This window comes from Sciurus carolinensis, chromosome 1 (genome assembly GCF_902686445.1).
Source record: "Sciurus carolinensis chromosome 1, mSciCar1.2, whole genome shotgun sequence".
NCBI lineage: Eukaryota > Metazoa > Chordata > Mammalia > Rodentia > Sciuridae > Sciurus > Sciurus carolinensis.
In genome coordinates, this window is record NC_062213.1 from 132,529,038 (window position 1) to 132,545,810 (window position 16,773).

Sequence of the window (16,773 nt, forward strand, 5' to 3'; positions counted from 1 at the left end):
GGCTGTAATTACACATTTGTTTTTAAAAAACATTTTTCTGTTATTGGTAATATTATCGTATCAATACAAAAGTGTCTCACGTAATCAACTCCAGTGCATGGGAAAAAAGTTACTATTAAAGGATGTGTTATTTTAATTTTTCTTGTTATCACTTATTTTTGAGAAAAACAAAAAGGCCCAACAATCTACATCCCTTTACTATATCCCAGACCTTCAAGAGGGTAAATTCCATAGGGAGTGGATTCTTAGAAGCAGCAGCATTCAGTAAATATTAAAAGAAGTGCTTATTTGAGGTGCTATTTAAATTAAAACAGGAAAGAAATCAGTATTTCAGCAATTCTAAATGTACAGGTTTGTATCCAATGTGTCTTTAGTGATCCGAGCTAAAGCGATATTGCATCAGTTAAACAAAATAAATCACAACACCTCAAAAAAGATAGTATAGTAAGAAAAAGTCAATTTAATCATACTTTAGCAGGCAAGCAATTTGTAAACATTCAGTAGCGGCAGCATCCAAGTTACAAACAATTAAAAAGAACCAAGATTAGTGATTATAATTTTTCCTTCCCTTTCCCCAGAAGAAAAAATTAATTAAAAAAAAAAAAAAGAGAAAAAAAAAGATTTGGAAATGAATGACTTAAAACACTACAGACATTGAACATTCAATTATGTCTTCTATCAGCCTTCTATGCACCCTCTCGTGTTTTATTTTAAAAGATGTATCTACTCCTAAGATGCATTATCTTGCAATAACTTGTACATGAGCATTTGCAATCTAGGAAGTTGTTCCTGCACATGGATGTGCATGTAGTATCTCAGTTTAAATCCCATTTGCAAAGGGAACATTTATGTCTTGATTCAATGCTTCTTTGACTTCTAGTGGCAGAGTGTCAAAAAGGTGATCTTCCACAGCAAGCCCGCTTTTCTTAAGCATTCGACACTGGCCCAGCTGTGCTGGCAGGCGGTCCAAGCAGTTCCCCTTCAGCTCCAACTGCGTGAGTTGGGAGAGCTGACCAATTTTTTCTGGGAGGGAGGTGATACAGTTCTGCCCCAGATTCAAAGTCCTCAACTTCACACATTTAAACAATTGTTTTGGCAGAATGTCCACTTTGTTCCCAGTGATATGCAAATGCTGCAGGTTCTGAAGCAATCCTATTTCTATGGGAATCATTGAAATGTTGTTGTAGCTTACATCTAAGCATCTGAGTTTCTGTAAACTAAATACTGCCACTGGTAAAGACTCGAGCTTGTTGTTGGAGAAATAAAGTGACTCCAAGTTTTTGACATGGGTAATGGAGGGAGGAATGGTAACAATTTTATTATGCCATAATTTTAAACAAGTCAGTCGTTTTAAATGCTGGAAACTGATGATCTCCTCAATTGTGCGTATGTTATTTGACTTTAAATCCAGTTCCTGTAAATTAGAGAGGCTGAAAATAGCATGTGGAATTCTCTCTAGTTCACAGTTCTGGAGCTCCAGCTCGGCAACATTCATCATTTTCTTAAGGCTGTTCAGTACCAAGAGTTTAGTGCCGTCATTATGAATGACTAACTTTGTAAGATGTGGAGCCACATCTGTAATGTTGGAGGGAACTTTGGTCAAATTGCTCTTCACGTGGAGAATCTTAAGGTGCCGCAACTCTCGGAGAGATTCAAGTCCTATCATCTTGTTGTTTTCTGAGTTCAAATTGCCTATCAAGTACAACTCCCGAAGGTTTTTGAGCAAATACACCCAGGCGGGAATTTCAGCCACATCAGTGAACTTCACGTGAAGGCATCTCAAGTGATCGCGCAGAAAGCTAAAAGCAGTCTGTTCAACTTTCGCAGGGCAGTGGCAGAGGTGGAGCTCTTGGAGGTTGGTCATTTGAGAAATCTTAGCAGGAATTTTAGCTTCTGGAATCAGTTCAAGTTTTAGCACATCCAGGTCTGTGAGGTCAAAGACGGCATCTGGCACACCTGACAGCATGAACAAGTGTAGCTCCTGCTTGTCTTGGGCGTTGCGGGACACGTGCTGCCTGAGCTTCTCAAATGTCCACTCATGGTTCAGACTGATTTCCCTCAGCTTGTTCTCACTGACTTCCGACAAGAACACACCAAAACGCTTGGAATAGAGCTGGTCGTACTGGTCTACCATGTGCAGAAGGAACGCAAAGTCATTTTTGACATCTGGAATGTCACTGAAACTGCTCTCTTCTCTAACTTTTTCAAAAGAATATTCCTTCAAAGGTATCCTGAATAACCAGAAGAGAGTGTAGAGGCAGATAAAACCATAAACACAAATAATGGATATATAACTGATGAGAAGCTTTTTCAACATGTAAGCCATATTGTGGGTGCACTCAAACACCTCATAACCAGTCAGGTGCTCGACTTTTGGCTTGCAGACATGCTCGAAGCTGATTGCGTTGACAAAGTTTGCAGTGTAGCAGAGAATAAAAATGAACTTGGCTGTTTTGATGACTGTTTGGACCACATAGAGTTTATAGATCAAGTCACTGTCTTCTACGTGGGCACGGAATTTCCTTACTTTCTCGAACAGGGCTTTCGCCTGTTCCCCATCTTTTTTATCCAGGATGGTCATGCTGGGAACTTCAATCACGGGCTTTTCGGCTGAGAATTTGAAGCCAGTTTTGTTGATCATTGGGGTGCTGGCGCTGGGGCTCCCTTCATCACTGCTGGTGGACACATGCTTTGGTAAAGTCTGGGCCCCTGTTATCCTCTGCTTGTTTTCCTCTGAGTCTTCACAGGCTGTCTCAGACAGTGCTTTAGTTGTCCAAGGAGATTCAAAGCACTTTCCTAGTATTGAAACAAAATGCTCTACTTTTGAGCATGTTTTGGGATATTTGAACCAAAAGTTGCTACTGACCATGAGAATAATAGTATGTATAAGAGCAAGGTACGGAAAGTACTTAGAATACCAAGGAAGGGCCAGATGGTAACACATCTGATTAATAAATACGTATTGCTGAAAATCCAAGTTTGTTTTCCTGCCCGCTGGATCTCTCTTTTCTTTCTTTTCCTCCTGGTTTGGAACTGTGGAATCTGTGTGAGGATACGTGGCTCTGAGAGGTATGTCAGGTGTCACAGCAGATGTGCCAAAGGAAATGTCATTTGTTGTCCGCCCGTCTTGGTCTTGGTTAGGGGCCGTTTCCATCTTCGGGATTTCGGTGGTGATGTCAGTATTTCCTGGCGATGTGTGTGCCTTTGAATTTACAGGAGATGGCAATACTGGCAAGCAGACCACCTGATCTTTGGTAAGTTGCATGGTTCCTGCAAAGATGGCTACCATCAACATTACAACAGCCAGGTAATCCATAAACACGTCCCACCATGGTTTCAGGATTCGGTAAGTTGGCTGAATGTCATTAAGTGAAGCAACTTCCGCAAGGGTAAACATTCCTAGAAAACAAAACAGAGAGAGAGAGGACATTATTACAGAGATCCACATGACAATAGTAAATGAGAAAAAAAAACCCTATGCCTGCTCCAAACTAAAGTGTTCTCATTCAGGCCCTAACTTTTTATCCAACTTAGGCATAGTAAAAATAAACAAAAAGGAACATATATGAAGCAAATGGTCAATTGTTCATAGCAGTTTCTTTCCTACTGCAAGAGAAGAGGGGAAACAAAACAAAAACAAGGATTGTATGGTAAGAAATGATTACAGCCTGCACCAAGTCTAGTGATGACTGGACCTGGAAGAGGACAGGAGAGCGGGGTCCATTTGTCATGGACTGGACTGATTTAACATTCAGACTTAAATTCAGGGCAGGGGCGTTGTGGGATGACTTCTATTATATAAGCCCAAACGGGTCTGTGTACACTATTCAACTCTAGACAGCCAGACTTGATCCTGCCACTTACCAAAGGTGTGATTCTCTCAGCCTCGTATTTCCCTTATGCAACTTCTAAGGACTACTGGAAAGGTTAAATTAGGAAAAGTCAGCAAATACCCTTAGCATATCCTCTGGTCACAAGTACTTGTTATCTGTTTATATTAGCTCTTATTACTGTGCTGGAAGTGTCCATGGGCAGCTGAAATAAAGGTTCTAGACTTTAAGAGAAGTCATAGAGTACACGCTTGGGATCTATCAACATATATAGCTGAAACTCTGGAATCAAAAAAGATAAACAACACCATCTCATGCTATGAGTTCTTCAGTCCCAATCTAGAAAGCACAAAACAGCACCAAGCCACAGGTTATAAAGAGGCTCTTATTTCAAGTGCATGGAGACTACACCTTGCACAGGTTTATTCCCGGTTTTAAAAAAAAAAAGTGATGGCCCACTTAGGACCATGGTTTTAAAGGACCAATTGTGTGGATAACAGAAAATAAAGAAAACACACACACACACACACACACACACATGCATATAACACTTCTTCCTGCTAGGATTTTTACTTTTCAAATAGTTCTATCAGGTTTTAGAGAGGCTGTTAGGGTTGGAAGATTGAATCAAGAAGTGAATTCTGACAGTGACTATCCTAAGAACATTAGTTATCTTTTACATTTTGATTATTTTAGCTGGTGTCCTCACCTCTGGTCTTGACCTCCTCTAATCTGTCAAACTTCCACGTCGATGCGGGCCTTTTGGCTAACTCTTTTCTTCCCCATACTCCCTATGCTCTGAGTCCGTAACTTCAGTTTCTCTAACAAGCTCTTCCCCTTGAGTTCAACCCCCTCTTGTTTCCTTTTCCTGAAATACTTCCTCCCCCTTTCTACACTAGGCTGTCAGGTGTCTGTTCCCTTTTCCAGGAAGCCTTCCCTGACTCTGGGTCTGAGTCAGAGGCTCCCATATGACTGTGTACATCTCTCCATCATGACCCAATCACACTGAACTGTCTGATCTCCTACTGGATTATCATTCAATAAGAACAGGGACTATGGCCATCTTCCTTCTGTGTCCTAAATTTCCAATGCTGGATACATGGCAAGTGCTCAATCAATGAAAGAATGTACAAGATTTTGATCATCACCTTCATCAACATAAAAGTTCCAGGAACACTTGTTAACTGTCTACATATGGTATTGGGTAGAGGAGCATTTTATTAAGCTGAATTCTTTCACTAAAAGGTTTCCTGGAAAAGGGAATAGAGAGGGGGAATAGTTTGAAATAATCAAGATGTAAAAGACAAGTAACCAATGTTCTTTGGATAGTTACTAGCAAAATTCACTTCTTCAATCCTCCAACACAAATAGCCTGACTTTTCTAGAACCTGATACAACTAATGACAGCAGAGAGTACAGCAACTCCAACCTCAGGTGAGCTCTTCTCCAGTACACTGTGTACTCTGCCACCCCACCAGAGGTTCTATGCCCCTGCATTTCCTCCAGTCCACTTCCCTTCTGTTGAATTTTATTTACTCTTTAACTCCCAGCCCTACCTTTTCCTGAAAATTCCTATTATATTGTTGAATAGTAATTCGTTTCCAATTGTAAGTTCCTTGTGGACAAGGTGTCTTGTTCACCTTTATATCCACCATGCCCCACTTCCACCCCTAAAAGAACATAAAAGACCTTTAATAATAATGACAATAGTAATAATAGTAATCATTTGTCACCTTCCTTCCACATACTAAGCACTGTCCCAGGAGCTTTACATCTGATACCACCCCTGAGTTTGTAGAGAATGCATTCCTGAAAATGAGTGTATGAAAAGATTAGAGTTTAAGGTTTTAGGGCAAAGCAAATGGTTCCATTTCCAAAATGCTATAAATTATTTAAAACCACCAGAATCCCTAAAATGGAAAAGACAGATAATACTAAGTGCTGGTGAGGATGTGACAGCAACTAGAACTCAAATACCACTGAGGGAAGTTGTGAATTTGCATAACCATGCTGGGGAAACCTTGAACATTATCTTCTATAACTGAATATATGCATACTCTATGACCCAGTAACTCCACTGCTAAGTATATACTTGGGAGAAACATGCATACCATTCATCATAAGATACGTACATGCATACATTCATCATAAGATACGTATAAGAATTCTCATGGTAGCACAATTTGTAATAGCTTCCAACTGGAAGCCATTCAATGTCTACCGGCAGAATGGAAAAACACAATTTGGTATATTTGCACAATGGAAAATTAGAAAGCAATGAGAATAAATGATAAAGCTATATGGGTGTGTTCAGTCTATAAAATGTGATCTGTATACTCAGGTTACGTGCCTTTGCTGTAATGTGTGCTTTTACTTCATAAAAAGTATCAAAAAGAATGCACAAGAAGCCATAGCACAAACAGCTAACCTAGGAATGCACTGTGATGCCAGACCAGACTTTGCCTCAGTTGCTCTCCCAAAGCATATCCAGGCTGGCTGGGGTCCATGGCCCAGGAAAGCCAGTCCCTTGATCTGCATCTCCTCTTACTCTTTTTTCCTGGCCTGATAGAAGGAACCTGCTCACTCTCCCTGTACTACAAAGGACTGAACCTGACATGGAGAAGCTGAACATGCACAGATGGAACACAAAGGAACACTGCCTGAATTCCACCTAACTTCTAGTCCAGACTTTAAATCCCTTCTACAGGGCTGGGGTTGTGACTCAGGGGTAGAGTGCTTGCCTAGTATGTGTGAGGCACTGGGGTTTGACCCTCAGCACAACATAAAAATAAAGTTACTGTGTCCATCTACAACTAAAATATATATATTTTTAAATTCCATCTACGGCTAAAACACGTCCTTTCTATCAGTTTATGTTACCTAATGCTATACTTTACATTTGCAAACTGCTTTCTATATAAGCTCTCAATCAATTCTCACAATAACACAGTGATTTTGGCCTTATTTTTGATTAAGAGTATGAGGAAACCTGAGGCACAAGAAGCTTAAATGGCCTCCCCTGAGTTAATTAAGTGAAAGCACTAATAGGATCTTTCATCTCCAAATCTCTTTCTATCCAAAGTCTGTTGTTAGCAAAGACTTGACCACCAAAGGAGGGGACTTCTCACTGTTGTCCTTGGTTCTGAGGAGAGAGCAAAGGAATTATGCTCTTAAGGCAAGCTTTATTGACATTCACTCAAAAGAAAATCACTAGCCACGTGTCAGGCATCATGCAGGAAGAGTGGGGAAGCAGGGATACAGAGTTCTATGAAGTAGTCCTTGCCCTCAAGGGGTTCCTGGTTTAGTGGGGGATGATAAGTTGTGAAACTGTGAGAAACCTGTCCTGACCTGGTCCATACAGAGTCCAGGAGAGGTCTAGGACATGGCAGGCCAGGTCTGCATGTAGTAATTGGGAGGAATTCACCACAGTGTGTATTTTTCGATGAGACAGGAAGGAGTACTGAGACATGGGGAGGTGCGAACAGGAGGGAATGCAATTTGACAAAAGAAATAATAAGTGCTAAGGCATAGAGATGTGAGAGAGATTATGTGTTATCACATCTTAAGAGTAAGCTAAGATATGGACACCAAGGCATGGATGATGGATGGTCAACTGCAGTCTTGAGAAGCCCAGGCCCGCAAGCAGGAAGGCGTTACTTTCTTGAAATACTGGCCAGTGACTAGCTTGGATCTTGAACACAGGACTTAAATAAACATGTTTGCTATCCCATTTTAAAACTGGGATCATGACACAAATCTTTCCTGCCTCCCAGGGGTGCTTCAACCATTAAATGAGTTAAGATGAAGCTGTACTTTGAAAAGCACCTTTTCATACATCTAGTTGTGTATGTACAGGACTGCATAAAGTATCTTAAAATACCATTCACCTAACAGCACATTAAGTACTTTACGATCCTTGGGTAACTTTCTAATATGAGCTCAAGTCAATGAGAGATCTACGCCTAGTTTTCTGATTCTAGTAACATGGACTTTGATCACCTCAGTAAATCAGGACTGGCTATAAAGAAAATTAGTTTTTTTTTTTTTTTTTTTTTTTTGACCCGAGTAAAGCACCTTTAGTTTAAGTATTAATTGCATTTATTTTTGGGTTGTCCTTTGATAGACAGTGTGTGTCTATTGCAAAGGACTTTTAAATTATAAGGAAGTGATTTCACATTTCAAGGCTTCTATTTGTCAATAGTGCAGATGAAAACCAGCTAACATTCTTGTAAGCTAACCTTTCTCATGAAAGTCAAGGAACCTCTTTTTTGTGTGCCAGAACTGAAAGGGGAAGTTACTGGACTTCACATGAACAGAACTAAATCAGAAAAGAACAGGGATTCAATCTAAATTCTTTTACAACTATGATTCTGTTTTCTTATTCAAATATATGGTCGATAGTATCAAAACCAATAAATTAGGTTCAAAGGGTAATAAATCAATAGGCCACATGTCAGGTTCAAAAATTAGAAAACTGATGGTTGGGCAGTCCTGTAAATATACTAAAAAGTATTGACTTGTACACTTTAAGTGGGTAAAGTTTAGGGTATGTGAATTTTATCTCAAATAAAGTTGCTAAAATGTAGAACTCCTCAATCATCATTTTATTGCCCACACTGCCTTTCAACAGAAAAAGTATAGTGAAAGTAGGTATGGCTGTAGCCTATTGTAGCTATTCATGCTAGACTACAGTCTAATTCAAATATGTGTTAAGGTGACTGCTACATGTTATCATTATTACATAGAACTGGTTTTGGAGGAAAATCTTCAGCATGTACTTATTCCTCATTTATAAAATCTTCACAATAACCTCACAGGGTAATGTATCAGAAACACCCAGTTCAGTTTGGCACAAAAAAGCCTCTGAAGATGGTTACTGAATCTGAATGTAAAAAATAATTTTTAGGAAATAAGCCAGTTTCAGTCTTTAACTAAAGATGATTAGGCCAATTTCTTGAATTCTGACCTAGCATGTAGCACTAAGTACACATTATCATTCTGAAATAAATACTGATGATAAAAATTTGTTATTCAGGGACTCAACTGGGAAGATGACAGGGTAATGTAGGTTGCTTTCCAAGCTGCTCTATGGTGTAAGAACAAGAAAGTGGATAAACAGCTTATCAGTGAGGTGGATGAAAGATTTTACTGGGATTTAACACTAGAGTCTCAGAACCGCTTGGGGCTCAGAAGATTGGATACAGTAAAATAGGAGAAAGCCCACTACTGGTGCCAGCAACTGCCTGAGCTGATCTACCACAGGCAAACTGGGGAGAGGAACTAAGAGAGCCAGCATTTCAGGTGGCACCTTGGCATGTCTTGATATGAAGAAATCAGAGATCAAGGACATTGCTGAACTGATAAGAGAGTATGCTATACTATATCCTTGTGTGAAAAGATGCCTCCCAGTTGTTCACAGAGAGCTGAGGCAGGAGCCATATTCCCACCATGCTATGGTGGTGTGCAGCTATGGGAACAAGTCCAAAAGCCCAGACCTGGGAAATCTGAGCTAGATCCAAAAATCAGATCCAGCAGAACCTGCCACATGACCCAGAGTGTATCTAGGAGATCAGGAGAAAATCAGGCACAGAGAGTGTTTCACCCAGGGGAATATGGGTCTGAGATCCTGGGTCCCTCCTTCCCTTGGAGTCTGGCTGCTGGCAGAACCAGCTGGGGTGGGCCAAGAATTAGTCTGGGCAGGTGGAAGTGACTATGGTTTTGGGGACTGAGCCTGGGAGGGCAGGAAGGATGTGATCCACAGGCTGCGCAGGGGGCGAAGGATTGGATCCTTCGTTGATGAAGTGAAACCCAGGGGAGACTCCTGAGGTGCAGTCTCCCAGTGTAGATCAGCAGCTGCCGGGCCCTGGAGGAGTGCTGATTTTAAATCTTCAGAACAATTGCCATTCAACTGAAGCACCTGTGATCTACCTGGATCTAAACACTACCTTTAGGAGCTCCATCTACAGGAACTCCTCTCAGAGAACTCTACAGAGACCCTACCCTGAGAGTGGAGCAGACAACATATTTCAACCTGCGCCACCCCATACTGCTGAGAAGGGAAGTCAAGAATTTTTGAACTCCAACTGGCAACCTGAGAAGCAACACAAAGAGAAAGGGCTTGTTAGCCTGGCTACTACTCTTGTGTGTAATACTAGACAATGAACATATATACTCTCATTGACAATTTTTGACCACCACAGTGGAAACAATTCCTTAATTTTTCAACAATAACAATTTTTTCCCCTCTCATATGGCTTTCTCTCTCTGTTTGCTTGTGTGCTGAATGCTGCATGAACATTTATACGTATTTGTCTCTCTTTTCTCATTTCTAGTATCTTTTGAAGGTAGTTATTTTTCATGACTGTCTTCTGAGGGCTAGTGTTTTAAATTAGTATATTGTGGTTTTGTTTTGTATCGTTTTTCACTTGTCTATCTCTTTTGATTCTCTTTTTCCTTTCACTAACACACAAATTTTTTTGTTTTCTCTTTCACTTAAATTTTTTACTTCTACTTTCTTTCCTCCTCCCTCATAATCATCACACCTTACATCTCTTCTGCATTCTCCCTGTTCACCTTTTGAAGAAAAAAAAGAAAACTTGGCAAAGTTAATGTTTTTACTGTTGACAACTGCTTACCATACCATTTGTTTATTGTGCCAATCAATACTGTATATGTCACAGCAGGATCTAAGTATTTACTCAAATCCTGTATAGTGTTTGCACTGGTTGTTGTTATTATGTCTCCCCATAAACTGTGAGGCACTAGAAACCTTCAGGGATATAATAAGGGTTCACAGGGTTGAAAATCTGTAGCCTCATATTCATACTGATAAATAGGTAGACATATAAACAATATGAAAAAACAAGGGAATAAACAAACCAAAATACCTCAGTGATAGAATCCACTGACACCACAGTGGAGAAAATGTTAGAGGAGTTTAGAAAGTTAACAGTTAAATTCATCAGTGAGGTAAAAGGCAATGTAAGGAGTGAAAAAGGAGAGAATACAGGAAGTGGAAGATCACTTCAATAAAAAGATAGAAATTTTGAAAAAGAACCAAATGGAAATACCTAAAAAGAAGGAATCAATAAACCAAATTAGAAATTCAATGGAAAGCATCACCAGCAGACTAGACCACTTAGAAGACAGAGTAGCAGGCAATGAAGACAAACATATATAATCTTAATAAAACCAGAAAATTTCCCAAACCTCAAGGATGAAATGGAAAATCAAATACAGGAGGCATACAGGACTCCAAATATACAAAATTACAACAGGCACACGTCCAAGGCATATTATTATGAAAATGCCTAACATACAGAATAAGGTTAAAATTTGAAAGGGTGTGCAAGCACAAGGCCCTGGGTTCAAATCCCAAGTACTGCAAAAAAAAAAAAAAAGAAAGGGTGGTAGAGAAAAACAACAGGTCACATTTAGAGATAAACCAATCCAGATCTCAGCTGATTTCTCAGCTCACACTCTAAAAGTCAGGGGGTAATATGTACCAAGCTCTAAAAGAAAAAGGACATCAACCAAGAATACTACACCCAGCAAGATAAAGCTTCAGAACTGAAGATTAATAAACCATTTCTGTGATAAGCAAAAGTTAGAATTCACAACTAGGAAGCCTGCACTATACAACATAGTCAATAAACTATTTCATGAAGAAAAAAAATTGAAAATGAAAATCAGCAGGAGGAACTATACTATAAGAAGTCAATCAAAGGAGAAACTAACACATTAAAAACTAGACATAAATCAAAATGACAAATAAAAATCATATCTCAATAATAACATTGAATGTTAAGTGCCTGAACTCATCAATCAAAAGACAAAGGCCAGCAGACTGAATTTAAAAATAAGACCCAATAATATGCTCTCTCTAAAAGACTCACCTCATTGGCAAAGATATCCACAGACTAAAGGTGAAAGATTGGGAAAAACTAGCAATCACATGCATCATGTAAATAAGCAGGGTAGGGTTTCTATTCTCAGATAAAGCAAACTTCATATCAAAGTGAATCAGAAGAGACAAAGAAGGTCAATTCCTACTGCTTAAGGGAATTACACAACAATAAACAACAACTGTAAATATTTATGCCCAAACAATGGAGCATTACATACATCAAACAAACTGTTCTCAACATCAAGAATCAAATAAATCATGGCACAATAATACTGAGGACTTTTAACACACCTCTCCCATCACTGGATAGATCCTCCCAACAAAAAATACAATTAGTAATTTAGACTTAACAGACATATATAAAATATTTCATCCATTAATGACTGAATACACTTTCTTCTCAGCAGCACACAGATCATTTTCTAAAATAGACCATATCTTAGGCCTCAAAGCAACTCTTAAAGAAAAAAAAAAAAAAAAAGAGAGATAATAATACCATACATTCTATCAGCTCATAAAGGAATTAAATTAGAAATCAATGATAAGATAAAAAATAGAAGCTACTCTAACACCTGAAAATTAAATAATTCACTATCGAATAATGAATGGACAGCAGAAGAAATCAGTGAAATTTAAAAAAAAAAAAACACTTAGAGGTAAATGAGAATAGTGATGCAAGATATTAAAATCTCTGGGACACTGTGAAGGCAGTTCTAAGAGGAAAGTTCATAGCATCTAGCTCATTCATTAAAACAATAGATGCCAAATAAATAATCTAATAGTACATCTCAAGTTTCTAGAAAAAGAAGAACAAATCAACACCCAAAGCGGTAGAAGACAGGAAATAATTAAAACCAGAGCCAAAATCAATGAAATTGAAATTTTAAAAAAAGTTAAAAAAAAAAAAAAATCAATGAAACAAAAAGTTGGTTCTTTGAAAAAATAAACAAAATTGATAAACTGTTAGCCAACCTAACCAAAAGAGGGGAAAGACTAATAAAACTCATGATGAAAAAGGAAATATCAACACAGATACTTCTGAACTAGAGGATAATAAGAAATAAGAAACTATTTGGAAAATTTATACTCCAATAAATTAGAAAATCTTGGAAGATGTTGACAAATTTCTAGAGACATATGACCTACTCAAATAGAACCAGGAGGGTGGGGCTGGGGAGATAGCTCAGTAGGTAGAGTGCTTGCCTTGTAAGCACAAGGCCCTGGGTTCAATCCCCAGCACCCAAAAAAAAAAAAAAAAAAAAAAAAAAAAGAACCGGGAGGGTATAGAAAATTTAAATAGACTAATTTCAAGAAATGAAATTGAAGATGCCATTCAAAGCCTACCAACAAAGAAAAGTCCAAGACCAGATGAATTCTTAGTTGAGCTTTATCAGACCTTTAAAGAAGAACTAATACCAATCCTCCACAAATTATTCCATGAAATAGAAAAGAAGGGAATTCTTCCAAACTCATTCTATGAAGCTAGTAGTACCCTGATACCACACATGACAAAGACACATCAAGGAAAGAAAACTTGAGATCAATAGCCTTGATGAACATAGAGGTAAAAATTCTTAATAAAATAATGGCGAAAAAAAATTTCACAAACTGGCAAATTACATACAAAAACACATTAAAAAGATAGTGCACCATGATCAAGTAGGTTTCATTCCAGGGATGTGAGGTTGGTTCAACATATGGAAATCAATAAATGTAATTTACCATGAAAATAGACTTAAAGACAAGAATCACAAATTATTGCAATAGATGCAGAAAAAGCATTTGACAAAATACAGCATCCATTCATGTTTAAAACACTAGAAAAACTAGGGACAGTGGGAATATAACTCAACATCATAAAAGCTGTATATGACACACCCAGGCCAACATCATTCTAAATGGAGAAAAACTGAAAGCATCCCTCTAAAAACTGAAACAAGATAAAGATGCTCTTTCCCCACTTCTATTCAACATAGTTCTTGAAACTCTAGCCAGAGCAATCAGGCAAAAGAAAGAAATCAAAGGGATACAAATAGGAAAAGAAGAGTTTGAACTGTCTCTATCTGCTGATGACATGATACAAAATTAACACCCATAAGACTCAGTTGCATTCCTATACATGAATGATGAAGCAACTGAAAGAGAAATCGGGAAAACTATCCCATTCACAGTAGCCTCAAAAACAATTTTTTTTTTTGTTATCAATCTAACGAGAGGTGAAGGACCTCTACAATGAAAATTAAAGAACACTAAAAAAAGAAATTGAAGAAGACCTTAGAAGATGGAAAGATCTCCCATATTCTTGGATAGGCAGAACTAATATTGTCAAAATGGCCATACTACCAAAAGCATTATACAGGTTTAATGCAATTTCTACTAAAATCCCAATGACATTCTTCAAAGAAATAGAAAAAGCAGTTATGAAATTCATTTGAAAAAATAAGAGGCCCAGAATAGCCAAAGGAATCCTTAGTGAGAAAAGTGAAGCAGGAGGCATCACAATACCAGATCTTAAAGGATATTACAGAGCTACAGTAACAAAAACAGCAATGGTATTAGCACCAAAACAGGCATGAAGACCAATGGAATAGAAGATACAGAGACAAACCCACATAAATACAGTTATCTCATACTAGACAGAGGTACCAAAAACATACATTGGAGAAAAGATAGCCTCTTCAACAAATGGTGCTGGGAAAACTGGAAATCCATATGTAGTAGAATGAAATTTAACCCCTCTCTCTCACCCTGCACACCACTCAATTCAAAGTGGATCAAAGACTTAGGTATTAAGCCAGAACCTCTGCATACACTAGAAGAAAATGTAAGCCCAACACGACACTGATATGTGATGCTAACTCACAACAAGGAGGTGGTGGGGGTGTGGAGAATAGAGGTTTAGGGGTATTAGACAAAGGGGAACCAAGGGAAGGGAGTGGGGAGAGGAATAGAAAAGGCAGTAAAATAAACCTGGCATACCTTTCCTATGTATGTATATAGATGCCCTAAGTAGAGTAAGATGTACTCCATATATGTATAGATACATCAGGATAGATTTTATTGTCATGTATAACTAAAAAGAACCAAAAAAATTTAAAAATTTGTTATTCGGTATCACATAGTTTTTTTTAAAAACATGTAAATATAAGTTACTTATACTAGATTGGGCACAACTTTGATGCCCCAGAGACCTGAATTCAAAAATTTTGCTCTTTGTTCACATTTGTTAAGTGTACTAGGTAATTACATACACACTGGAAAACACACATTAATTAGATTTTTACTGCCAATCAGCAAGATTCTAGTATCAAACAGAAAAATATGATAACCTTAATTAAAACTTTAAATATTAGGTCCACTAGCACTAAGAGTTCTTTAATATGCCTATTAAAATAAGTTAGTCGAGTAGCTTTGAAATAATATTTAAAGAAAATGTGTAAGGAAGCAAATGGCTTTCTTAACCAATCTAATACTTAATTTTTCATGTAGGTATGAATTTCTGACCCACCAAATACTAAATTTCATTTTCTCTAAAGACCACATGTTCTAAAGACCACTGTTGTCCCTTGGGAGGGCAAATGGGAGACTATTCAAGAGATCCAGTGAGGGTCAAATTCTCAAATCCTTCACTGAAGTAAGTTAAAGGAAAAATAATTAACGTTTATGAAGGAATGATAACCATACCATCACTACAAATAACCCTCTACCAACACTCAATATACATGTAAGCATGTATGTGGAGGTATGAAGACTCACAATACACTCAAGTGAGATAGTAAAAATTCATACAATTAAAGAAAATAATACCTGGAATGGTGGTGTATGCCTATAATTCCAGGTACTCAGAGGTTGAGGCAGATCTGAGGATCACAAGTTAAGGCAAGCCTCAGCAACTTACCAAGACCCTGTATCAGAATATAAGACAAGTTTTTAAAAAGGGCTGGGGGGACCCCTAAATTAGTAACAACAACAACAAAAACTCTTGGGGGGCAGCACTGGGGATAGAACCCAGGGCCTTGCATATGTTAGGCAAGAACTCTACCACTAAACTACATCCCTAGCCCAAAGAAACACTTCTTAAATAGAACCTACTATTATGTGATTTCACACTGAGCAAAATTCACCTATTTTGTGAACCATTAAAAACTTTTTATAAATCCATCTAACACCCAGAAGAAGAGTTCTGAAGAAAATTTAGAACTCGTGAAATATAAAAAGAACTTCACACAAAGAATATTTTAGTACCTCTTTAGTAGTTTCTCCCAAGAGCAATGCTATTCTCAGAGAAAATTTGCTTCAAAGCTAAGGAACAAAACTCTAAATACTTGTTAATGGATCTAAGGCAAAGTAGTTTAGGAATTAATAAAAAGTGTTAATATGCTACTGTGAACTTCTGGCCTTTTGTTCTAGCTCTCACTCCTAAAAACCCAAGCTCATGTGTGAGAGCTTAAAGAGGAGATCTTACTCATGGAACAGAAGAAAGGAGGCTCCAAGTCCATGCTTACCCGTTTTTACTGACAGGACCCCAGAAATCCTCAATAGACCGTCACTGGCATACCCTAAATCACAAACTCAGGACAACAAATATCACAAATGCTTTATTTCCTACAGGCCCCACTTAGTTTAACACCCTCCACTAGAAACTTTATTTCATCTAACTAACATTTACAGAGTGTTTGCTATGTGCTAGATACAGTTCCTGGGGATTAAACAGGGGAATAACTTGAAACCAGAGGCTGCCCTTGCTGAGAACACATCCTACAGGAAACATAAAACGGGCAGGGGATAATGGCAAAAATCTGACTGGTCCCTACGACAGTTTGGCAGCTACCTGTCTTTAACTAAAGCTCCAGAGAAAGCTGGCCCAAGCCTAGAGTGAAGCATGTGTTCAAACCTTCACAATCCTAACTTTATCCAGTTTACGATGTAGTCAGTGGGATTAAGGAGAGAGCCTTGCTTACATCTTTAAATTCCCTTCTTTCTACCTGTAAGATGGGCATCTTGGACCAAAATTGACAATTGTATTCTTCTGTTTAC

General features: G+C 38.2%; 1 protein-coding gene across 4 annotated transcripts in view; it reads right to left on the reverse strand.

Moving 5' to 3' along the window:
* Positions 1 to 442: 442 nt before the first annotated feature.
* Positions 443 to 16,773, reverse strand: part of Lrrc8d (leucine rich repeat containing 8 VRAC subunit D) — a 120,638-nt gene continuing 104,307 nt past the window's right edge. For all 4 annotated transcript variants that reach the window (XM_047519494.1, XM_047519470.1, XM_047519485.1 and 1 more), the window contains one exon: positions 443 to 3,399. In XM_047519494.1, the coding sequence (XP_047375450.1) occupies positions 821 to 3,397 (2,577 nt within the window). In that variant the 5' untranslated portion in view covers positions 3,398 to 3,399 and the 3' untranslated portion in view covers positions 443 to 820. The remainder of the gene's footprint in view (positions 3,400 to 16,773) is intronic.